This window comes from Cydia splendana, chromosome 5 (genome assembly GCF_910591565.1).
Source record: "Cydia splendana chromosome 5, ilCydSple1.2, whole genome shotgun sequence".
NCBI classification, from domain to species: Eukaryota; Metazoa; Arthropoda; class Insecta; order Lepidoptera; family Tortricidae; genus Cydia; species Cydia splendana.
This window is the reverse complement of record NC_085964.1, coordinates 21,970,850-21,996,081: the sequence shown is the minus strand read 5'-3', so window position 1 is coordinate 21,996,081 and position 25,232 is coordinate 21,970,850. Positions and strand designations below refer to the sequence as shown.

The following is a 25,232-nucleotide window of genomic DNA, read 5'->3' as shown; positions in this document are numbered from 1 at the left end:
AACGCACTATCAATTACAATAGCACAACCAGCAAGGTTTAATAAAACGATTTCAGCTTGCTGGGAATTAATTCTTCAAAACGCTATTTTTGGATCTAATTTGATTAGCATATCAGTAGAAAGTGTCCGATAAAAAGGTAAATGGAATAAACCCTTTATGAAGATATTTCATTTTTACTTTTAAGATTGTCGAACATCCGCAGAACTTGTGTCGGATTTTATCATTTTACCCTATATTCTTCTTATAAATATAGTCAGACAGCAAACATAGTACCTATCGACCTTATGCCTTAATAAGCTAATTAAAATATACAATCTCACAGATTGTGGGTGCACGATAAACTCTCCTTGTTAAATAAATGTTTCTCATAAAATTATGTTTTCAGGAATTTGTCATGTGATATGTGATGTGGATTATTTATTTAAAACCGGGCAAGTGCGAGTCGGACTCGCGCACGAAGGGTTCCGTACCATAATGCAAAAAAAAAAAACGAAAAAAAAGCAAAAAAAAAAACGGTCACCCATCCAAGTACTGACCACTCCCGACGTTGCTTAACTTTGGTCAAAAATCACGTTTGTTGTATGGGAGCCCCATTTAAATCTTTATTTTATTCTGATTTTTAATATTTGTTGTTATAGCGGCAACAGAAATACATCATCTGTGAAAATTTCAACTGTCTAGCTATCACGGTTCGTGAGATACAGCCTGGTGACAGACGGACGGACGGACGGACGGACGGACGGACGGACGGATGGACGGACGGACGGACGGACGGACGGACAGCGAAGTCTTAGTAATAGGGTCCCGTTTTACCCTTTGGGTACGGAACCCTAAAAAATGTTAGAAACTATTGGTATAACAAGAAAAACACACACACACACACACAGTAGTGCAACAAGAAGAAGAGTACAAAATAGGAAAGAGAAGATAGAAAAGAGACATCAACACCAGTCACAGAAAACTAACCTTAGGGCTAACCATTCTGGGTATATCTCCGTTGCCCATATGGGCTATGGGCAGAACTTCGGGCCTGGGCTCCTCTCTCTGGGCGGGGATTGGTGTGCGTTGCGTACCCATCTAGCCAGGGATGCCAATCAGAATGAGCAATCATGAATTTTGATTTTCGCTTCTGTCTAATATGACACCCATATGTCCCACCCCATAGGGTACCCCTACCCCATAGGGTACCCCTACCCCATAGGGTATGGTAGCAATAAGGTCAAAATTTCTGTTCCAATGTGTTTGGTCATGGAAATGTGTTATAAAGAACTGACAGGTTTTCAGATCTTATTTCTTAGAATTTTTCAGAGCCAAAAAACAATCAATAATTCATATAATTTGTATGGCGCTAACACAGAGTAAAGTTTCAAAATGTACACACTTTTTTTTCCTGTGGGATGAAAAGAGCTTGGGGTTCTGAGTTAATAGGGATAACATAAAATTCAGAGAAAACTTCACAATGAAGAAGTGTTTTTTAATGGCCATATGACAACAATACTGTCGATCATTGTAAGTACGTAAGTAATTATCAGACATCATAAATTTTATAGCATTTTTGGTGCAGCGGAGTGTGTCAACGGAATTGGTATAGATAATTCCAACTGAAATGGTAAATTAAGGTTAAATATTAACGTAATTAACGCTAATGTATTGCTATTTATTGAGATATCTTGAGATGTACAAAAATGATATTTTAATTATTAATTTATATTAAGCTTCATTGTTATGTTATTTATTTTTATTATTCAATTTAAGACTGATTTGATTTGCACGCTTGCATGCATGCAGGCAAGATACACAGTACACCTAAGAATAATATTATGTAACATCCCATTCTTGTATCTAAGCAAATAAATAAATAAATCTAAATCTAATTAATCATTAGGGTTGAAATTGTTTATACCAATTCCGTTAACACCACTCCGCTGCACCGAAAATGCTATAAAATTTACGATGTCTGGTCAATACTAAGTTACTAACCTTCGGACTGGTGATCCTCGCATCCCCGTTGACCGGCATCACCGGCAGCACCTCAGCCCTAACTCGTTCTCGCATGCCTGTCTGCGGCGCGGGCTCCACGCCGACGATCTCGCCGGGAATCCCGCCGGCCCCGACGCCGACACCGCTCACGCCGTTCATGGTTGACTGGTCTTCGACTGAGCCCAGGATCTGGAGGACTGCGGCGCGGAAATCCTTGTAGACTTCTTCGGGGTTCCGCTCGCCGTTCACCTGAGGGTTGAGAATATTTCTACTGTATTCCTATTTTTGAAGTGAAAACTTCTTTAGCGGCGCTTAGCATTTTTTGAGGTGGGGAAAAAATGATAAACTCGATTCAGCGTAACGCGTAACGTAACGCGTAACGTATATTATTACATAAACGCCTATAATTTACTAACATGTGCTATTATTACCATAACTTCTTTCTAGACTATTCCATTGTTATTGCGTTGCGTTGTCCAAACTTATTTCGACCCAGCGTCGAAACTTTCCCAACAAAACATAATTATTATTGAAGGCTTCTTAATTACTCCAATTACTTACCTTTTACCGAAGTCACAAATCAATAGCCCAAGAAATAATTGCAGCATAACTGTTCATCATATTTAGGTCATCCAGCACGTTCAACCCGACTAACGAAAAATTCATAAACGCCTGGCCAGCTCCACGCCTCTGAATATCTGATTATTTGATATCGATGTGTCATATGAAACTTGGCATTGTAATTATTTTTTACTTAGAAATTTTAACTCGGACAAGTGTACAGAAAATGGCCGCTATTATAGGGTTTGATCATACATTTTTTATTAGATTGAATATACATGATTATAGGAATTGGATAGTGAAATTGAAAAAAATAATTAGGTAGGTATATTATTATAGCAGTATTCAATGTTAGCAGGGTATGAAATGTAACAAATAACCAATGTCTTTTTAATAATTATATTATAGAGTTAATTATGAAATAAAATGGTACATTTAAAGATTGTAAAGTGTCATTCTATGGAACTTGCTAACTATGTAAACAAAAGTCACACAATTGACATTCAGGGACAATTTTAATATGGCGGCTTGTTTACATAGTTAGCAAGTTCCATAGAATTACACTTTAGGTTGCATTTATTTTTTTAAATTTGATATTAATGAAGATATCTATTTAAAAGATAATAGGTATTATCTTTTCCAAAACCGAATTGCAAAATTATTTTTGCACTACCATTCGATATGATACGGTTTGATCACTGATTATTGATTACTAGACGGGCCCGCAGCTCCGCTCGCGTAAATGAAATAAAGAGTTCGTCTTATGTTTAGTTAAATACCGACATTATTATGTATTCAACCCTGCCATGGTTTAAAACTGTGATAGGGATTTCTTATTTGTAGCCGTTATTTGGATAACTTAATTCGCAAATTTGTCAAAAAATGATGTGATTTGATAAAAGGCAAGATTGTATTTTTTCATCTACACGTATTTATTTAAAACTTGTTTCAAGATAAAATTATTATTTGTTCTTATAAGCCTAGTTGCAAAAACGTTCATTAGAGTAATTTTCGCCTTAAGACGAATATGGACGACCACCGCCCTTAAATCGCCTTTTCATACAAACATAGGTAGTCTAGTCCTCTCGGTCTTGCGATAGCTCTCGCCAGTCGCCATGGCCGAGGTTGAGCAGGTCTTGAGCAACTACGTCGTTTCAGCGGTACCTAGGACGTCCACTCGGGCGTCTCCCATTTTGTTGTCCCAAGTACCTGCACTCTCTTCACGGCACGATCCTCTCCCATTCTCTCTAAGTGTCCGAGCCACCACTGAATTTAGCCGCTTTTGTCTCTCAATATTTCGCCACTATATCGGACCACATCCTTATTTCTATGGCAACAAAATTATATTACGATATTTGGCTGACTGCTGACTGTACATTTGCTTATTTTTATCAGGTCGCTCAATAATATCTGAACATGCACTTTAATCTACCTACATAACTTACTAAAAGTATCAACTTTGTATTTTTGGCCCATCTCAGCATTCTTAGCCCGTTCCCCGGACGAATGGCAATGTTTGCCGAAGCCGTGAAAGTCAATCTGAATAATATAACTCAAAAATAAATTTAAAACAACAAAACCTTCGAGCAACACAGAAGGGAGGCGGCATTCGCACTATTTCCCCTCTGCCGAGGTACAAGATTAGCGCGTCAATCTAATCTAGCGCGGGTAATAAAACTAGTTGCACTTGGATTTTTCACTAGACCGAGTCCAGACGCGCGCGTGAACACTGCTGCACAAAAATGCCTGTTTGCTCGGTTTTTTGTTATAAAAAGAGGTCGGGGACATCAAATTTACAAAAACAAAGTGTTACATTTCACATGTTATATTTTTTTTTACATATCATACGTTTAATTACATTCAAACACAATTATTATATTTTAGTCTCATGTAATTGTTGGATTTATCGATCTTGCTCGCTCAGTACAAATTGCGGATCGGTCGAGCGACAAATCCGACTTCTCATCTCTCAGAATACAATAACATACTTCAACGAAAACGTGTTAGTGTGCGTGTTGTGACACTTGTCACTCGTCCGTACACAAAAAGAGATCGAGGTTTGCAAGATTTGTCTTTGACGTGTGTCATTTTCTATGTATTTGTGTCATTACAGATTGGATTTTGTATGTAAGTGTGTGAGAAGTGCGACTGTGTGCACCTTTCCCCCCGCGAAAAATGGCAGAAAGATTTGTACGGTGAGATATCGCTTGGGCCCCTCCCTTCCGATGTGTCGGAAGCCGGTGTTGCTCGAAGAACAAAACACAAATTGATAATAATAATATAGAAATTACATTGATTGATAAGAATGATAAGTCATATATGACATAAATCACTCGTATGGGCTCTATAGACGAAGGTTGAGGTTGACAGCACTTTTTATTTTACTTCGTGTAAAAAAACTCAGAAATACCTGTATACCAACATGACAAACATAATTTAGTTTACTATAACTTACGGATTATTTGGTCTAATCTGTAGCACCGCCAAACGAAAGCAACCGAGAGTTGCCGAGAAATGGCCGATGTCGTAAAATGAAGATTGTTATGAAAATTTCTTTTTCTTATTGTAAATTAAATACGCATCGGAAGCGATAGTTTTTATGGTCTAGTTCTATTCCCATATGTAGATAATTGATTTGAACAGGTTTTTCTTATCATACGTGTGTCGTATTCGAGAAACGTGCCAAAAACTTTTTTAGAAATTTGTAAGGCGCCATCTCGCTTCTTCCCTCGTTTTTTATCCCGTTCTGGTTTTTCAATTTTATATATATGATGATACTTTAACATAATAGTTTTGTAGATGGGTTTTTTTCTGTTTCGTATAAAAATAGCAAGAATGAAGTATTTTACGCATCGTCAAAAGCTTTAGTTGACAATGACATGAACGTGTGTATTTTGTAGCCCTAACAACCGCTATAATCATAAAACTTTGGTTATCAACACGTTTTATTTTTATAATTTCATTTATTATTTATTACTATTAGGTACCTATAGTTCGTTTTTAAGCATTAAAAAAAGACTTCGCGATCTTGACGTGTCTTTTAATTGAAAAACGCTTTTTCAAAATCAATAACTATTACTTATGAAAGCAAAAGAATGTAAATAACCGTATATGATTCATAATTGTTACATATTTGCCGTGACTTATTACTAAAAAGTGTTTTTCAATAAAACTACACGTCAAGATTGTTTACCTTTTTTCTAATGCGAAAAAAAATCGAACTATAGCCACAAAACTGTCATAGAAATACACACGCATGGATTATTTGAAAAATCAACAATGCAAAAGAACGGGTATTACATCAGCTTGCTTTATAACATAAAGAAAATGAAAGAGAATCACAAATAATCTTACCATTGTCTAACTAACTACTTATTATTATCTTGTATACGGAAAACCGTAATAACAAGTTCTTCGAAAGCTATTGCTCATATATGAGTGTTATAATCTACCTCCTGAGCTCGTATTACAAAGGCAAAAAGTATATTTAAGTATTCTTCAAGTTACTTAACCGGAGCCATATTCTGGATCGTGCATTGGTAGGTGATAAATATTTTTTTCTTCCAACTACTCACAGGTTAGCCGAAATAAAGCCCTTATAGGATTAAGTTCATATTTGTACTTTTATTGTATATATATAAACAGTTATGTTGTAAATTGATAATCGCCTATTTTTAGTGCTCCGTACAAAACTTTGTTGACGGAGCTCTTATGGGATCACTTCGGTCTTGCAAATCGGTTAAATGCGGTTTTTTTTGTAAAAATTGTATATGTGGTTTATTAATTACACTTTAGCAGACAGACAGATAAATATATACTTTTTCAGCTTTTTGTAATAAGAAGAATAATGTCAGCAACATTATCTTTGACGTCGACATTAAAATCCGCTTTCTATGATCTCGTTTATAAATACGATTTTTCGCGTAAAATACACCATTTATTTTTACTCGTACATTGGCCGCTGCCATATCAATGTTCATCAAATTTTTATTACGTTTTTCCACTCAAGGCGCATTTTTGGCGTGGTCCCTTCAACATCTTTTATTGTATTTTATTTCGTATGATCGATATGATACATGAAATTAATAAGTAGGTAGGTCTAGGTATAAGTGTACTGTATTATACTTTTCTGAATTAAACCAGACATATTTTTTAAAGTTATATTTATAACATAAGGTCAAGGTAATTTATAACAACATCATTCTCATCTATCAAGGGACGCTACGAGAACAAAAGCATACCTTTTCATCTAAAAACTCATTCTTATCCAAACTCATTGGAATTGAATTTGTTTCCGAATATGGTTGAGCATTTGCGTCACAAGCAAACGTCTTCATCGGTCTCATGCATTCACAATGCACCAATACCTATCATCGTGAAAGACAAACGTCCAAGAAATGCATGCCTATTATGCCCTGTAAAGCTAATATTTTATGAAGACACGTATACTGTGCCGGGCATTAAGAATTTACGGGACATATCTTGAACACATGCTGGGTCCCACGGCTGGTTTTACATGCTTTGTGTACGGTCGTTTTAAATTATTAGGTAGCTTTTGTTATTTTGCTGGGATATTATTTATACTATTTTTATTATGCTAAATTTGAATATGATTCTAAGTAAGACTGTTTATGTTTATGGTTCAAGACAAGAAAGTGACACGTTTGTTGAATAAAATTAGATTTTCTTCTAACATTTCGACCGCTAACATTAAAAGTTAAATATGTCATTTCTTTTATTCCGAGCAAATTCAAAACAAGTGCCAACATAAACTACAATTTTTTAAGTACTTTTATGACTCAAATATTACAATGTTAATATTGTGTTCATTATCACTACACCTTATGAAACAAAGTCCCCGCCGCGTCTGTTTGTGTGTTTGTATGTTCGCGATAAGCTCAAAAACTACTGAACGGATTTTCATGCGGTTTTCACCTATCAATAGAGTGATTCTTGAGGAAGGTTTAGGTGTATTTGTTAAACCGCGCGAAGTCGGGGCGGGTGGCTAGTACATGTTAAAACGTACTTTAGCAGTGTTTTATTGAAATCCACGCAAACAACGTCGACCAAAGCAATCGCGTGACGTAGGTATGACTAGTGTTATCGGCCGACCATTCCGAAAACACGGCTTACACAGGAAATGACGCCGTAATTGGGTAAACAACTACCACACGACCGGCCCTAATGCATTGAGTGAAAGCACGCCTTAATAATAATTTTGGACACGGCGCGTATAGTACGTCGATTCCTCACTCTGCGGCCCTGACCACCGGCAGCTTGGACCCTGCCCCGCTGCCGGCGGCACCCTAGGTTAGGTTTTTTATAATGTGTTTATATATTTTTGTTATGTTTTGTAAGTGTTTTTATATTTTACTTTTATACTCACATTGTAAAACCCTAACCTAAGACCCTAATTGAATAAAGAGAATAATAAACCAATCATAAATAAAAACAATTATCAGTTTTTAGGGTTCCGTACCCAAAGGGTAAAACGGGACCCTATTACTAAGACTCCGCTGTCCGTCCGTCCGTCCGTCCGTCCGTCCGTCCGTCCGTCTGTCACCAGGCTGTATCTCATGAACCGTGATAGCTACAAGATAGCTAGGTAGTTGAAATTTTCACAGATGATGTATTTCTGTTGCCGCTATAACAACAAATACTAAAAAGTACGGAACGAGTGGTCACTCGGTGGGCGAGTCCGACTCGCACTTGTCCGGTTTTTTTTTTCAAGTAATGCCTTGAAACACATCTCACAGACTAACGCGGCCCGATTCGATCAATTGCTTGTAAGAAGTCACAGCGGTATTGAAATGTCAGTGTCAAAAGTGACGTTTTTTTGTGTGAGGAAATGTCACTTTTAATCTATTCGAGTTATTCGCGTAATACTCATAGAATAATCTTCGTTTAGTTTAGGGCTATTAAATAGATCTTAACATTGTCCACAAATATTTAACTCTCGCGACCGTTACAGTCTCTCGATTTTCGAATAGTGATGATATTAGTTAGATACCCTCAAAATATATTACTTATACCATTAACAAAACTCTGCCCAAAACTTATAAGCCATTATTAATTTGAATACAAACATAATTCGTGCCTAGCTTTAAAGCATACAATTTTCACCTACAACATTAATGAGAATGTCCGATAGCTGATCACGTCAAGCCATATTAGACTTTATTTTATTATAGATAAGTGTCAAATCGACGTTAACGTGATTATCGATGACTTACAGGCCAATTCGAGTGTTAGTTATTCGATCTGTTTCCGATATGATACTGTTCTAGTGATCTGTCAGTGTCAAAAGTGGCATTTCTTGAACCAAAAACGTCACTTTTGACACTGACAGATCAGTATCATATCGAAAACAGATCGTATAACTGAAACTCGAATTGGCCTATTAATGTTTTGTAGACACAGAGAGCCAACGACGAATGTATTCGATATTTATTTTAAGTAGTTGTTAGTCTTGAATACACGCAGTTATGTTTATTTCTTATGAATTATCGATGGTAGTATGACGACGTAAATACTTTGTTTTTACAGTCTGGTCATGGTAGTCAAAGTTCTTTAAAGTACAGTCACGTGCAATAATATGTTATTCTTCGAAGGCCTCAAAAATATGTGACACGCTCTTATGGCTCCACAAATAAGATCGTGTCAGATATTATTGCGGCCTACGTTGTGTAACATATTATTGCAGGTGACTGTACATTGTACAACTATATGGTCGAGAGCCAACGGGAGTGGTCATTTCTCCATACAAACGTACTCCTCGTTTTCCTCCGTGGTTTTTGAAGCTAGAGTAATGATTTTTTCAACACAGATTAATATTATCAATATATGTGTCGGACCGTTTTGCTTTTTTTTTATATTTTTGTTTTTTAAGGCGCTAGAGCCCTTCAAAAATGGCCAAAATGGCCTAATTGACTATGCCGCAATGAGAGGCGTGGCATTCAAAACTGATATCAATTAGCCAAAAAAGCAAAACGGTCCGACACAGATAATTTCATAATCATTTAGATTTCCAAATTTGGTTACGATTGGTTAAGTTTTGGAGGAGGAAACAGAGGAGTACGAAACCTCGATTTTTGAGATTTTTACGCAGGATTTTTCGCCTTGTCCTTATCGCACTACTTTTAGGTGCCGCTTCCGTTAGCGAGACGGGTATATTTACCTAAAATATTTAAAACTCAGCTCCTGTTTCGTCTTAAGTCATAATGCATTGTTTGTCCGAATTTTCGTAAGTCATAATTTGTTTGGTTCTGAAACGCGTAACTTTTCAGGATTGCCATAAAACAAACCTAACCTAACCTATCTATATAATAACCTTACGAATATCCTGAAAAGTTAACGGTTTAAGTTTTAGGACTAATGATAATATGACAAATAATACATTATGACTTATGACTTAAAACTTTATGCCAAACAAAGGGATCCTATTGAACTCTCTATTGGTTGCGATTGTAAGACGATATTCGAGAAGATCGCCAGTGTAGTGACATGATCTGCGCAATATAAAAAAAATGCTTTGATTTATGGCTGTTAAATCGACAATGAGAAGTAGAGTTAGACGAAGAAAATTCGCAGCGATTTTGATAGCTCACGCAGTGCAAGTGTTATTAATACGTCATAATTTCATAGAAGTTTGACATTTAAAATGACACTTGCACTGCGTGGGCTATCAAAATCGCTGCAGACTTTTCTTGGTCTAACTCTAATAAATGTGCGGAATATATTGATGTCAACTGCGTATACAGTAGGGCTGCGTATGCCTGTCACCACCTCCACAGTGTAAAAAGTAAGTGGTTCGACGGCCTTTGACTTGTACCGAGCTACTAACAATGGCGATGCCGACGACAGCGATGTATGCAGCTCGGGTGCCCGCGAATGGCTATATAGACTGTGCCACCACCATGCCACGCCACAAAAAAGGTTAAATTATCATTACAATTATTATTTGTTTATACCAAAGGACATTACGGCCTGAAAACGTAACCGTATGTAAATAGTTGTCGGCGTCGTTTAGCGACCATCGGTGACATTGGACGTTGACCGTCGATCGATCGCGCTGCTTTATTGATGCCCTTCGACTGTCGCGTCACCGCCCATGACTCGGACGCCAGGAAGCGACCATTTTCCGACTTCTTGATAAAAAAAAAATAAAAAAAATTAAACTGTTTATTACACACATTAACAATAAAGTTTACAAACAAAACTCTTAGCGCAACTTGCACCATCACACTAACCCGAAGTTAGCCCGTTAAATCGTTAACCCAGTGTCAAAATGTACCGGTAACCATGGTAACTCCAGGTTGAACCGATTAACCCCGGGTTAGCGGGATGGTGCAAGTGGAACTTAATCTTTGATAAAGGTAGTTTTTGGCACAAATTTCATTTTTGGTACAAGCTTTTATCGCTAACTGTACTTTTCTTTCCACAGGCAACTAATACTCATCGAGACATTTCTAATAACCCCAAACACAATTAGGTTGCGTTGTTTTATCACAGAGTTTCTATGGAGGTGGCCTGTCTCCATCGTCAGATCAGCTCGATGGTACCATAATATTGCGTTGTCAAATTTAACTTGCAAGATTTGACCCGAAAAAACATACTTAGTTACATAGGTACCTATGTACCTACACAGACATAGGTATAATCAGAGATATACAGGGTGATTCATGAGACGTGAGCAGGACTAAGCCTGCACACTCAGTAACTGATAATTGATCGATCACCGTCGTATTTAGGTGAAACAACCACACTTTTTCCTATTTTTTAACTTTTTGGTGAGGGCAAATTTAATTATCTGCAATCATGGTCACCCTACAAGACATAATTAATAAACATAAAACCTCTTTAACCGTAATGACAGCATTTTGATTACGAAGAAAATAAACTGTCAAACTTGAGTGGTATACGAGTTTTCAAAAGTAACCAGACCGTGATGACATTCAATTTGACACAGACTATCGGTAGTTTAGTATTCTAATTTTAGGGTGACCATGCATGTCGTAAATAAATTAATAACTTTTTTTTTCAACAGACTAAAAAATTAACGTTAACATCACTAATACTGATACGAAACAGTTGCTTATAATTTACGAAATGCGCAGTGTTAGTCCTGCTCACGTCTCCTGAATCACCCTGTATATAACTCGTACAATGTAAGTAAAGTAAAAGTTTGTAAACAGAAGTGTATACAGTCTCGTCAGTCGTCTGTCGGCGCTCGGCGCGATTCGGGAAATGAATTAGGCATTCACTAGATATCGGTTAGGAACGTATTTTTACCCACTTTGTTACCAAACTAATGTTTTGTACTTAATAATTACTTATTTATTTTACATTGTCTGCACGTTAGTCCTAAGATATATTATAAAAATTGTATTCTCAAGGAAGCGAATTTTGTAAATTCCTTTTGAGAATAAAGTTCTTAAACCATATATGAAATAGTAAAGATATGTGACATTCCACGGCAAAAGGTACCATTGCCCCGGCTGAATATTGTAGCGGCGTCAATAATAGCGTAAGCGCAGCCGCCATAAGGTACTTTTTGCCGTGGAACGTCACATATCTTTACTATTTCATATCTAGTGAATGTCTAACCGCCGTATTAGAACTTCAAGATATTCACAACGTACTAGATCCATTCTAGATACGTTATAGTTTAGATATCAACTAGTTCTCTTTTGCAGCGCAATTCGGGCAACCAATGTCACTTTTACGTTAGATAGCGTAAGATATCTATTAGATGTGAATTGGATCTCTAAGTCATATCCTGAGGAAATCGTTCAAGAGTATCTCCAGAATCGCGCAAATGTCAAATTTGACAGGTTAGATCTTAAACATATCGTTATCGTATCTTGGTGATGTCTAAAATTCATGTATTTACTACCAAGAGAGAAAACTTTCTAAAAATACAGAATTGTGTATTTATTACTAAACTTATTTTTATTTCATTTACTTAGTTAAATTTTATGACAACTTGTCTTTAAGCACAAATCACGTAAACAATACTAGTAATCAATAGAATAGAAAACGTAAATAAACGTAGTAATTTCTAGAAGGCTCCGCCCATACATATTAAATTAGAAAATGACCACCCTCGCCTCCTTGGGACCGCTTATTATTTTTTTAATACTAAATGCACCTGTGTGCTTAGAAGTTAGTGACTTTATCGGTTGGACAAGGTTATTCTTTTTTTAAATAACACGTGAAAGAGTTGAACAAGATAGAGGTCGAACATCATTATGTACAGTCAGCAGCAGAAGTTGCTAAGCGGGCCAGCGGTTCAAAATGATCTTGACGCGACTTTATTGTTAAGAGAATAAGAGCATGTCAAGGTAATTTTGAACACCTCTCCCGCTTAGCAACTTCTGCTGCTAACTGTATGTTAGTTTTAAGATTTATTTAAGGGCAGTGGCCTGAAAGTAAAGATTTTTCATAATAGGTAGCTACAACCGTTTGTTAGCATTGCATTTGGAAACATAGACACCATAGCAGATAATACATAGGTACCTATATGTTAAGTATACACTTTAATCATTGCAGTTAAGTATTCGAGATAAACTTACTATAGCTAACACAAGTATAAGACAAAGAAATTAAACATAAAATTCATGTGCGTATAGGGTATTTGACTACTAGTCATATCAGTTTCTTTTTTCGAATTTTCATAAGTAGTCATAACGATTTGATACTATGGAATTTATATGAAAAACTTGCATGTGACATCATCACGATCAAATTCCCTACTCTTTATAGTTTTACACGGGTTTTAAAATTATGTGTAAAAATAACTGTTGTCTACGTTTCTCTATTAATCTTCTGGTGCTTTATTTCATGCATTTTGTAAAATAATTTATTTTAAATACAGTCAAATACCCTTGTTTACCACGAAATGGTCCCTTAGCATAATGCTAACCTAAAAGTCAGTGCTGCTGATCTTCCGGCTGATAATTTAGGGCTCATTTAGACAATGCGAGAACTCGCATGCGAGTTTCTTTACATTGCGGTTTTTGATCGGTCGGTTGAATTGGACGTAACCAACAGTCCGTAATGTAACTAAAATCGCATGCGAGTTCGCGCGCCATCTAAATCAGCCCTTCTACAATTTAAACATATACATATTATATACGTAGACACACAATCTGTAATTCTGTACGGTCATGATGACAGACCGTTTGCCTATAAGATATTCATCATTCACAGGGTCATTCTCAGTTCGTGGGTCGTAATCGTTCAAGTTGATTGTCACGTTTAAGGGTAAATCTAAAGCCAAAGAAACTAGTTAAGCGGCGTTCGGATTTTTTAAATTATGTACCACACGGGATTGTTATGCCATTTAGAGTTCTGGTTAAATTGGAAATTGTATAGCGTAAGTAATTAAATGAACAACCAATTTAGCTAGGACTCTAAATGGTGCAACAATCGCGGAGCGTGATGGTCAGACATCGCCAATTTTATAGCATTTTCGGTGCAGCGGAGTGGTGTTAACGGAATTGGTATAAACAATTTCAACCCTAATGATTAATTAGCGTTAATTACGTTAATATTAACCTTAATTTACCATTTCAGTTGGAATTATCTATACCAATTCCGTTAAAACCGCTCCGCTGCACCAAAAATGCTAGAAAGTTTACGATGTCTGGTGATGGTACTTAATAAATTTGATACTAAAACCTGTAATTAATTTGATGGCACACACTTATTCATTTACTCACTGATTCATTAGTGAACAGAGAGTAATTATACCTATTGATGTATGAAGTCTGAAGTATGGTGATGATGATGAATCGCGTAATTTTTAGTAAATACTTATTTTAATAAATGTTATAACAGCAAAATATATAGCATGATTACTAAGACAAACTTAGTTAAGCAAACTTACTGACATAGAACACAACAAAAATCAAAAATATACAGACTTGTCATAAATCATAATTTCATAAACGCATAACTGACGCGCACTGTGCGGACCCTCAATATAATAGCGAAAAATGTTGACATATTCTCATGTTCTTTGAATGAATTCACAATATCAGCATTGTATATATTATGTTATAGACGAAATAACATACTTTAGATATTTTTATTAATAGTTACACTATTGTCTTAGGTTTACCTGTAAAAATAGTTGTAAGTGTGGAAATAAATCAATAAATAAAAATTTATAGAAGATGTCGTACCTATGCCAGCCAGTCGCCAACACCTATCATATATCAAAAAATAACAGATTTTTGAAATGAATTTCGCTCACAAGCAGAAAAAAAGATCATCAGGAACTTAATAGAGACAAACGGCTTGCTATTATCATTTTTAACTTTATAAAACGTTTTTTTATTTATTTTTTGCATTTTGGTACATAATATTTTAATTTACTTAATTCTCATTTTTATTATCATTCTCAGACATTTCAGAATTTTGCGTTGCGAGCGATTTCTCGCACTTATTTTTTTATTGTGTGCAAACGAAATTGTGTACTTTTTCAAGCTCTGTTCCACTTTACGGAACTAGTGACAAAAATACCCGGTTAAAAATAGCTGTTTTCTTTAACAAACCGTTTGAATTGCCACGTCAGTGCATTCATGAATGAAACCTATTGTGACGTAAACGTTTAAGAATTAACAAGAATATCTGCGAGACCAAGCTTTGCTCGGAAAAAATATAAAAACTCAAAAATGCGCGTTTTCTCAGAGATAAGACCTAGCTAGATCGATTTTTCGACAGCAAATTTCATCGAAATCGTTAGAGCCGTTTTCGAGATCCTCGAAATATATATATATACAGGGTGGAAAGGCACGACGATCCTTCCCGGAAGTATTAGGTCGTTTAAGTGATACAGAGACTATTGGTAATGGTAAGAATCGTTAATTGAGTAAAAAATAAAAATTGCAAAAATACTACTTTTTAACTGTGGTGATAACCCTATAGCATGTGCACATGACGGCTAGATTAAGGATCTCCGTCGGGAAAGCTCGGGACTTTACACTTTTTTCCGATCGTTGACAGTATCGCAATGATGTATGAATGACGCATAAATGTCAAATAAATCAAATGCATGCGAAAATATTACAAACAATTTTATTACTTTCTTAGATAATTACTTTTTTCCAATATTTAATACTATCTTCTTTTCACATACGGTGTTCAAATGTACCTCCGTGTATTACAACGCCGCCGCAGCCCGTACCCGAGTATGTCGATGCACATGCGATATAGTGTATGCTCTTCGTCATTTATCCTCCGCAGAAAGCACCAATTAGCCTTTGTCTCATTTCGTCCGCAGTTTCACATTCCGTTTGGTTTGGTACACCATATCTTTTACACAGCCCCACAAATTTAAATAGCCACGAGCATCTAACATTTTTATTTGAAGAATATGACATTCAATAAGTATAGTTCAATGAAAATTTAATTTCAAACATCAGACGTCTTGTCTATTTCCTACCACGCAAGAAGGTTTGTTAGTTTGGTATTGAAGAAGTATTTATTCTTGATTTATTCTTAGTATTTCATTTTTGCAAGTTCATTTGGTGCAACTAACACAACCTACTTGTTATTTTTAATTATTTTAGATAGTTTCCAATTATTCGAAAATAATTTTGTGAAACGTGTTAAGAAACTAAAACCTTTTTATCAGTCAAGGAAACCAGAGATATTTATAAGACGATTGCGTACTTTTGAGTGGTTGTCAATGTCACCATTTGAACTGTCGTTGTAAACAATGTTGTGGTTAGTATTATTCATATTAAGGAATAACATAACTATTTCATTCAAGTATTGAACAAATGGAACCACTAAGAAAGCGAAAATCCTGCAATGATTCTTACCGTGCTGTAAGCAGACCTAAAAATGGTTAGATGGCAACAAATTAGCATAATTTCCTGTCGAATACTGATTGTTTACAAGTAAGTTCATTGACCCTGTCACCTGTTAGGGTTAGAACAAAGTAGTTTTTTGCGTGGATGTTTAAAAGGTCATAATTTAGAAACGGTTGCCCATATTAACATAGTTTCTATGGAGAAAATATAGAGCTTAGGCTAAACTATCTCCCATTTCCGGAAAGGATCGTCGTGCCTTTCCACCCTGTATATACATATAAACTAGATAGATTGGATAGGTAAAGGTACATTAGGTCCACGTTCAGAGCGTTCAGGCGTACATTTTAGCTATTGTAATTGCATGTGCATAACTGCAGCGCCTGCCTGGTGGCGATGGAAGGCATCAATTGTTTGACCGTTTTGACAAATGGCAAATATTGTGAAAATTTAATTGCGCTCTATTAACTTTGAAGTACGCGGCTCAGTCGTATGATAACTTTGTAAGGTCCACCATACAAAAATTTCCTATTTTTAATTTGAATCTTGTTGCATTACATTGAGATTTATTTCGTCTGCTTGGGAAACCAATGAAACAAAAGAATGCTACTTTATCTAATCTATTTATCCTTTAAACGAGCAATTCTTTTCGGGCATCTCGGAAACGGCTCTAACGATGTCGATGAAATTTGCTATATAATCCTATATAGGTAAGGGGCTTTCGGGGGCCATAAATCGATCTATCTGGGTTTTATCTCTGGGAAAACACTCATTTTTGAGTTTTCATATGTTTTCCGAGCAAAGCTCGGTCTAAGCTCGGCAAAAGATATTGGTTTATTATGAAAGGTTCTAATTATATTGTAACGGAGTATATATTTACCGGCCTTACGAGGTTAAGAAATTTGAAATAATGATTAGATAGTAAATCAATTGTACGAAAACATTAAACACCTATAAATTAGAATACCTATAAAGTAAAAATATTGTACCTTATTTTATTTTTCATAAAAAAAACACAAAAAGAATTGTGGCCCATGAGGGGATCGAACCCGCGACCTTCGCGTTATTAGCACGACGCTCTAACCAACTGAGCTAATGGGCCGATGGATGAGCGCGCGAAATACATCTTCACTTTATCTTGGCGCCGAGACCGATATCTATTGATGTTGTGAAGATAATAATCGCATTGCCGAGCACACTTATTGTTATGATATTAAGGTTGAATTTTTAATAGAGGTGAGTTTACGGGTTTGATATCATATTGTTATTACGTACAGTCAAGTGTATAAATAGGGTGCATACAACTTACTCTAAAATATGTCCCATAGTTCTTAATTCGCTGACATAAGAGCTATTGCACATATTTTTGAGTATGATCAGCGCACACATATTTTTACACTTGACTGTGACCTACTTATATTATAATGCTTTATTAAAAATAACTAGCATCTGCTAATCAGTGTTAATTCTTTCACATATATTTATTTATTTCTTTATTTCTTTATTTAGAAACAAACAGTCTCTTATAGTAATAAATTATTACAGTAAACGGTTATTAGACTTATAGACCTACAGTTTCCTTAATAAGAATATATAAACCATACAACTTATATAAGTAGTACTAAAACTAAATGGAATTTCAAAGTTGAAATGAAATTAAAGTTACTAAAATACTCAATGGAATTTCGAATTTGGAATGAAATAGAAGTTACAAAAATACTCGTGCATCCTAACGAAAACGGATAAATTTTAATAACAAACAAAAAGTGCACTTAGAGTTATAAACTATCTAATTAAAGCATATTAATACACTTGAAGGTCAGTCGTTTGAAACTATACAGGGCGAAATCTGGGTCGTGATTCAAACCTATTGTACTTAACTCGGTAAATTAATGCGATGTTAGGTATAAAGTTAATGTTTAACTAATTGCAGCTATTCATTCATTAATCAGCAATTTAAGTATCCCAGTTAAAAACACAAATTATGGTTACCTTACAATTAATGTTAAAACCTATTTATTAAACAACTGATTAGATGAGTAAGAAATGTCAACCGTCACTGTTATGACAAAGTCAAAACTTTAAAATAAATAAAATCATTCAAGGATTGTACATTGAGTTCATTAATTCTGGCAATTCTAAAGATAATTAAGCATAAAAATGCCCGCGGCATATCCGTTTTCAAATGTTGAGCGGTTTGACATGGTAATGTTTTATTACCAAGCACGTCGTGCTATCATTGCTCGGGATTTATTTACTGCGAGAAGTGCCGGAACATTACTTGCATAACTTACACTATCAACACGATGGTGCTCCGGCTCGTTTTGAACATCGAGTACGCAATTACCTCGATGAACAGTTCCCGGGACGTTGCATGGATTGGCCGCGGCGGACCCGTGGCATGGCCTCCTCGTAGTCCCGACCTGACGCCCTTGGATTTTTTTTCTCTGGGGCGAAATCAAAAGATTGGTATACGAACAAGAGTCCAACACTATCCTTCGATAGTTCGATAGCTTCGTCAGCGAGTTATTGGAGCATTTGAAAGTGTGAAAATGAATCACTTTGCTCTCGGCAGATTAAAAGATAACCTAAGGCGACGAGCCGAATTGTGTCGACAGCAAATCGGATCACACTTTGAGCAGCTCCTGAAGTATGTTTAAGTTGTGGACGTATTTGTTAAAAGTTTGTGGAGTCTCCGTCCCAGTAATTGTAATATTATTTTAATAAAGTCTATAAATTATTTTTAAACTTTTTAATTGCTTTGAATGTAAAACCGAAGATAAGCGTTATCAATTAATTATCACTACTTCTACCACTACTTTCAGTTACCACTACTTTCTTTACTAGATGTTTGTCTTGTCAAGTCTGTACAGGGTGACCATGACTCTAAATAAGAAATTATTTTGTATTCATTTTTTGTATGTGCGAAAAGATACAAATTAATGCCCTCTAATCTACAGTATTGTATTCCTAATTAAGTGGAAAGTCTTATTTTTCTTTCTTGCTACACGACCCCGATTTCACCCTGTATAACTTTTCATTGAAAATATCTAAATTTTGAAATTTATATCTAAACAAAGCTTATATTATAAAGATGTTACAGTGCATGTTCAGATATTTTTGAGCACCTTGACCGCTCCGTTGTATCTGATGGCCACTGATATACAGCAGACAGACAAGCAGACTGAATTAGTTTCGCATTTATGATTAGGAAAAGTAGTAAAATAAGTATTTACTCCGGCCGGTTGATGGTATAAGTTAAACGATTTGCCTCTACGAAGCATTTCCGCTACATACCGGGAAATCCATGTTATCGGCTACGACGTAGCGCTACGACCGTAGCTCAGCGGTGAATGTGTTGATCAAAATTTTACAAAAACAAATACCGGTAGATCATTCAACCAAGCTACTCCTTACATTATAATTGTTTGTAATATCCCTAATCAACAAAGTTATCGACAATCGTGCGTTGACCGCCCACGCGTATTAATTTCCTAGTAAATAGAGGGCCTAACTGTTGCCTCCTTGTCACACTTACGTACGGTACGAATTTACAAGTGCGACAGAGAGGCAACACGTCGAACGTGGTTCGCGGTAGATCCTCTGAATGTGCGTGACATCACCGCGTAGCGCATCGCGTAGACATTGCTACGAGGCGTAGAGGCCTACGACGTAGCGCAGGCAGTGGTGTTTTAAATACACAGGCCGTATAGTGACTCATGGTACGGGACTACGGGTACAGGACCCACTGTCTAACGTACGCCATGTCTAATTTATTATACGCCACACTATAGACATGTGAGCAATAGAGCTGTGTGTAAAGTGTTTTGTCTCACTCACCGCTATCAGCATCCCGCTCTGATCAAAGTACTCGGCCACGGGCATGACGTTTCTGTAGAAGTTGTTAAGCTCCATCCGCGCCAAACTGAGCACCACGTGCCCCAGGCGGGCGCCATACTCGATCTGGCGCTCCAGCACCCGCTGGCGCCAACTGACTAGCACCACGCCGCTTATGGTCTGGATCTGAAATAAAAATACGCTTAGAGCTGATTTAGACACCGCGCGAACTCACATGCGATTTTAGTTACATTGCGGACTGTTGGTTACGTCCAATTCAACCGACCGATCAAAACCCGCAAGGTAATGAAACTCGCATGCGAGTTCTCGCATCTTCTAAATGAGCCCTTAACACATTCAATACCACTAAGTGCTACGGGTTACGCTCGTAGCGCGTAGCCACGGTTTCGTCGTATGTAGCGCGTAGTCGCTACGAACAGTGTACCCGACAGTCGGGTTCTTGGTGTTGAATGTGTTAATATGATATGATATTTATCTCACAATATACAATATTACTTGGTAAATTCTTAGGAATTTATATTCTTATACCTTTAAACGAGCAATTCTTGTTTATTTATATATATATTTCGGGGATCTCGAAAACGGTTCTAACGATTTCGATGAAATTTGCTATATGGGGGTTTTCGGGGGCGATAAATCGATCTAGCTAATTCTTATCTCTGGGAAAATGCGCATTTGAGTTTTTATATGTTTGCCGAGCAAAGCTCGGTCTCCCAGATATTGTTAGTTAAAATCAGAATTTTACACCTACTTATAAACAAAAGCATTTCAATATTTCTGAGTCATATTTACACACATACCTAAACAAAACAAGATCCGACTAGAATACGCATTCACGAGTTAATAGATTCCACAAATTTCGAGGAATCATAGCCGATATTAATCTATGATTCCTCGAAACTTCTTTTCTCCACATATTGCGAATAATGGACAACAGGTATCGAAACAGCGAGTCACTCAAACATACGCTAGGCATTACCTGTGATTCATGGTATGATGTTGCAAAATTGGTGCTGTTGGTGCAATAACCATAATTTTATTATGATTCATGTATTTATAGAAAACTAAATCAAATTAAACCTGTTGACGTATGGTCTTGGTCGGCCTCACCTTAGCCTGGCGGTTTTGGCAGTCCGACCACAATTTTTTTTTTAATTTAGATGAGGATTTTTGATAAATTTTTGGACCACTTGATCGCCATTTGCGCTAAATTTGCCGACCAAGAGCAGTTGAAGCTACTAAAAGTCTGCTACCCCTACAGAGTAGGTATTTTCTGTTTATATCAGGTAGGGTTCCATGCAGTCGGCCCTCGGACTATATAGATAGCTAGATTCCGACTGAGCTAACTCTGCGCTGTTTAGTTAGTGACTAAGGGCTGATTAAGACGGCGCGCGAACTCGAATGCGATTTTAGATTGCGGACTGTTGGTTACGTCCAATTCAATCGACCGACCAAAACCCGCAATGCAATGAAACTCGCATGCGAGTTCTCGCATCGTCTAAATAGGCCATAAGTGTCCCTATAAACGTCATATTTTCATTGGAATTTAACGACATATGATATTATGGCACTCAGTCTCTTAAAAATTAGCTTGGTCTTCAGCTTCACAATCAAATTCGAACAGATAATGTACGTAAATACCCAATAATGAACTTAAGTACAGTCGCCATCGCATCTATCGGAGCGACCCACGTGGCCACAGATATCTGCACACGCCTCTATTGTCAAGGCGTTAGAGACCGTATTCAGATATTTTTGAGCACCTCGGCCACTCAGATACATCGTAATGGCGACTGTACAAAACACTAGAATAACGGGAAGGCATTAATATTCGGACATGCGTGCTCGGCCCATCGGCACAAAAATCGAACGTGTTAAGGTCACAACGAATTAAACCACAATATATAAGTCTGATACATCGACGTGTGCCGGCGGGGAAATCGGAATGTAACAGGTGTACAGTTTCAATTAGGATTCTTCCCTATATATTTACAACGCTCTTTCTCTGACTTTCAATCCGGAGGTCGCGGGTTCCAACCCTGGCTCGTACGTAAGTTTTTCGGAACTTATGTACGAAATATCATTTGATATTAATCAGTCACTTTTCGGTGAAGAAATACATCGTGAGGAGACCGGACTAATATCCCAATAAGGTCTAGTGTACCCTCTGTATACTAACCCATTTTTTACGAAGTACACAACACATTATAAGTTTAAGCCTAATCAGTGGCTGATTTGCAGTCTTTGCCGCCCTAGGCCCCAGGACCTGTAGCCGCCCTTTTCTCCCATCATATTGACTACATTTTGAGTTATTTCTTGCTATCATCAACGAATTTTTTGTCACAATTTGCCGCCCCTAATATCTTGCCGCCCTAGGCCCGGGCCTACTTGACCTTAGGGTAAATCCGCCACTGACGGCTCGATTCGGGAAATGAATTAGAGATTCACTAGATATGAAATAGTAAAGATATGTGACGTTCCACGGCAAAAGGTACCTTATGGCGGCTGGCGCTTACGTCACATAGCGCCGCAATAATATTGGAGCGGCGTTAATAATAGCGTAAGCGCCAACCGCCATAAGGTACCTTTACCCGTGGTACGTCACATATCTTTACTATATCGTATCTAGTTAATCTCTAATTCATTTCCCGAATCGCGCCGAGAGCCTAATATTCCTACGCCAGTTCTAAGGTAGGTTTATCTATTATCTATTAGCCCGAAAATAAAGATATTTAATTTCATTTCTTACCTTATCTGAGTACTCTGTGACGTCCCTCATAGATCTTGGGTATCCGGAGACCAGATATGTCTTGGCAGTAGGTGCCATCTTCATTTCAAGCATCAGGACCTCAGTGACCGTCTTGCTGCATAGTGTACTTTCTTATCTTACCTTGCCTGAGTACTGAGCGACGTCCCTCAAAGATCTCGGGTAGCCTGAGACCAGATAGATCTTGGCTGTGGCCTGTGGGTGCCAACATCAGGACCTCGGTGACCATCTTGCTGGATAGTGTACTTTCTTATCTTACCTTATCTGAGTACTCTGCGACGTCCCTCATAGATCTTGGGTATCCTGAGACCAGATAAGTCTTCGCTGTGGGCGTCATCTTCATTTCCAGCATCAGTACCTCGGTGACCGTCTTGCTTGATAGTAAACTTTCTTATCTTACCTTGCCTGAGTACTCAGCGACGTCCCTCATAGATCTTGGGTATCCGGAGACCAGATATGTCTTGGCTGTGGGTACCAGCATCAGGACCTCGGTGACCATCTTGCTGGATAGTGTACTTTCTTATCTTACCTTATCTGAGTACTCTGCGACGTCCCTCATAGATCTTGGGTATCCAGAGACCAGGTAAGTCTTAGCAGTAGGTGCCATCTTCATTTCCAGCATCAGGACTTCAGTGACCGTCTTGCTGGATAGTGTGCCGAAGTCTTGCATGTCTGCAAAAAAGGTTAAAGGTTAAAACCGATAGTGTCGATCCTAGTTTTATAAATATGGTTCCGCTAAAACGATAACATTTAGGCAGATTAGAAAAATAATCTAAGGTGCATTGAGGTAACTTCGAGAGCGGGATAATTTTGAGAATGGCAAATATCTGTTAAGCCGGCCTAGCACATGATTGGCGGGACAGTATCTCGCCCAGTTTTGAATGATTCACGGTTAGTAAGTGAGGTACGAGATTGAAAAGCTTGATTATATCACTATTGTATACAATACTTTTTCTACGAGTCAACAAAAATAATACTTTAAACTAGTAGAATCATACAAACAAACCAAACCAAAAGTATACAGCTAAGATACGCGAGCAGCCGCGATACCTTCATACTGGTACGCGCCCCGGCCGCCGCGACCCGGCGCGTTGGTCAACGACACCTTCTCGTAACTCATGAGAGTCATGAGGCCCTGGTACTTGCTCCGCGCTAAATTCAATTTTTAGAGAGTTGTTTTCTCGATTTTGGCCACCGTAGCCTATGGAGACTAACAAGCAACGCTAAGTGGTTTTCGTAGTCTATGGATGTTGCTATATTAAGGGTGTCACATGCGCGTTTCTGACTTATGAAGCAATTGTTTCTACTATACATACTAAAATAAATAATTAATTTGAGCTATGGTTTTGTTTCGTCCTCTTGATCGCGGCGAGCTGTGATTGGTCAATTTCATTATAGTTGACTAAACCGTATCGAAATGAATATTATAGTTGAGTTGGGAGCCCATAAATAAAAATACCCAATTGCAGTTTGGTATACGAAATCTTAATTCAAGAATCACAGTCGACGAGTACAAAAAACTTATATCGACCGGGATACAAAAGGTAATCACGGTCCATATCCCGATCGATATAAGTCTTGTATCTCGCCCTATAAATAGTATATTATGTGCCTTGTGACTGGTTAATGGCCGATATAATAATAAGCTATAATGTTCCTTGACCGACAAATTAAACAAATATCTATACAATTTGTTGTCAAAAGTGGTATTTTTACGTTTTAATTTCTGGTTGTCCCTACGTACCCTGTTTTTAATTTTATAATTAGTAGTTATAATGTAAATTATTAGCTTGAAATCGTATATTGCATAGACTCTGTTATTGTAAGTCTATTATTTCAGGAAATTGATATAAACTCCAACAATTAGTGTTTTAATAGCCTTGAATATTGAGAATTTGATTCCACGTGTCCATTCCCGCGCCATAGGGTGACCAACTGTTTTCAAACTAGTGGGACAGTCCGAAACTACGTTATTATTTTAGTGGTCTAAATTAAACTTTGTACCAAGTAAATTAACTATTGAAGTTAGGCAAACATTTGTGGTAATATATTATAGACTAAACTTTGCAGTGGGACATGTTTAGTGTAATTATAATAATATATTATTGGACGCATAATTATAAACATAAACAAACCCCGTTATCGGGATACCCTCCTCCAATTGAGGGGGGGCTTAAATCTTCTCGAGGCAGAGGTGTAGGGTTGGAGCCGGTGTAGCTTTATTTGACGTTCATAAGCGCATTGTA

At 37.1% G+C, this 25,232-nt stretch overlaps 1 protein-coding gene and 1 non-coding gene across 5 annotated transcripts in view; both read right to left on the bottom strand.

The window, feature by feature from the left end:
- The window catches only part of LOC134790939 (adenylate kinase isoenzyme 5), a 53,672-nt gene that overhangs the window by 12,526 nt on the left and 15,914 nt on the right, over nucleotides 1-25,232 (bottom strand). Inside the window, exons 1-5 of one of the 4 annotated variants that reach the window (XM_063761954.1) lie at nucleotides 23,204-23,452; nucleotides 22,969-23,067; nucleotides 20,202-20,384; nucleotides 1,981-2,229; nucleotides 967-1,077 (exon numbers count right to left, since the gene is read on the bottom strand). In XM_063761954.1, the coding sequence (XP_063618024.1) occupies nucleotides 967-1,077; nucleotides 1,981-2,229; nucleotides 20,202-20,384; nucleotides 22,969-23,067; nucleotides 23,204-23,215 (654 nt within the window). In that variant the 5' untranslated portion in view covers nucleotides 23,216-23,452. Of the gene's footprint in view, nucleotides 1-966; nucleotides 1,078-1,980; nucleotides 2,230-20,201; nucleotides 20,385-22,968; nucleotides 23,068-23,203; nucleotides 23,453-23,515; nucleotides 23,659-25,232 lie in introns of those variants that run through there. The other 3 variants (XM_063761956.1, XM_063761955.1, XM_063761957.1) reach the window with 3 other exon arrangements.
- On the bottom strand, nucleotides 17,390-17,463 carry Trnai-aau (transfer RNA isoleucine (anticodon AAU)). The gene has a single exon. It is a non-coding gene; the product is annotated as a tRNA-Ile (tRNA).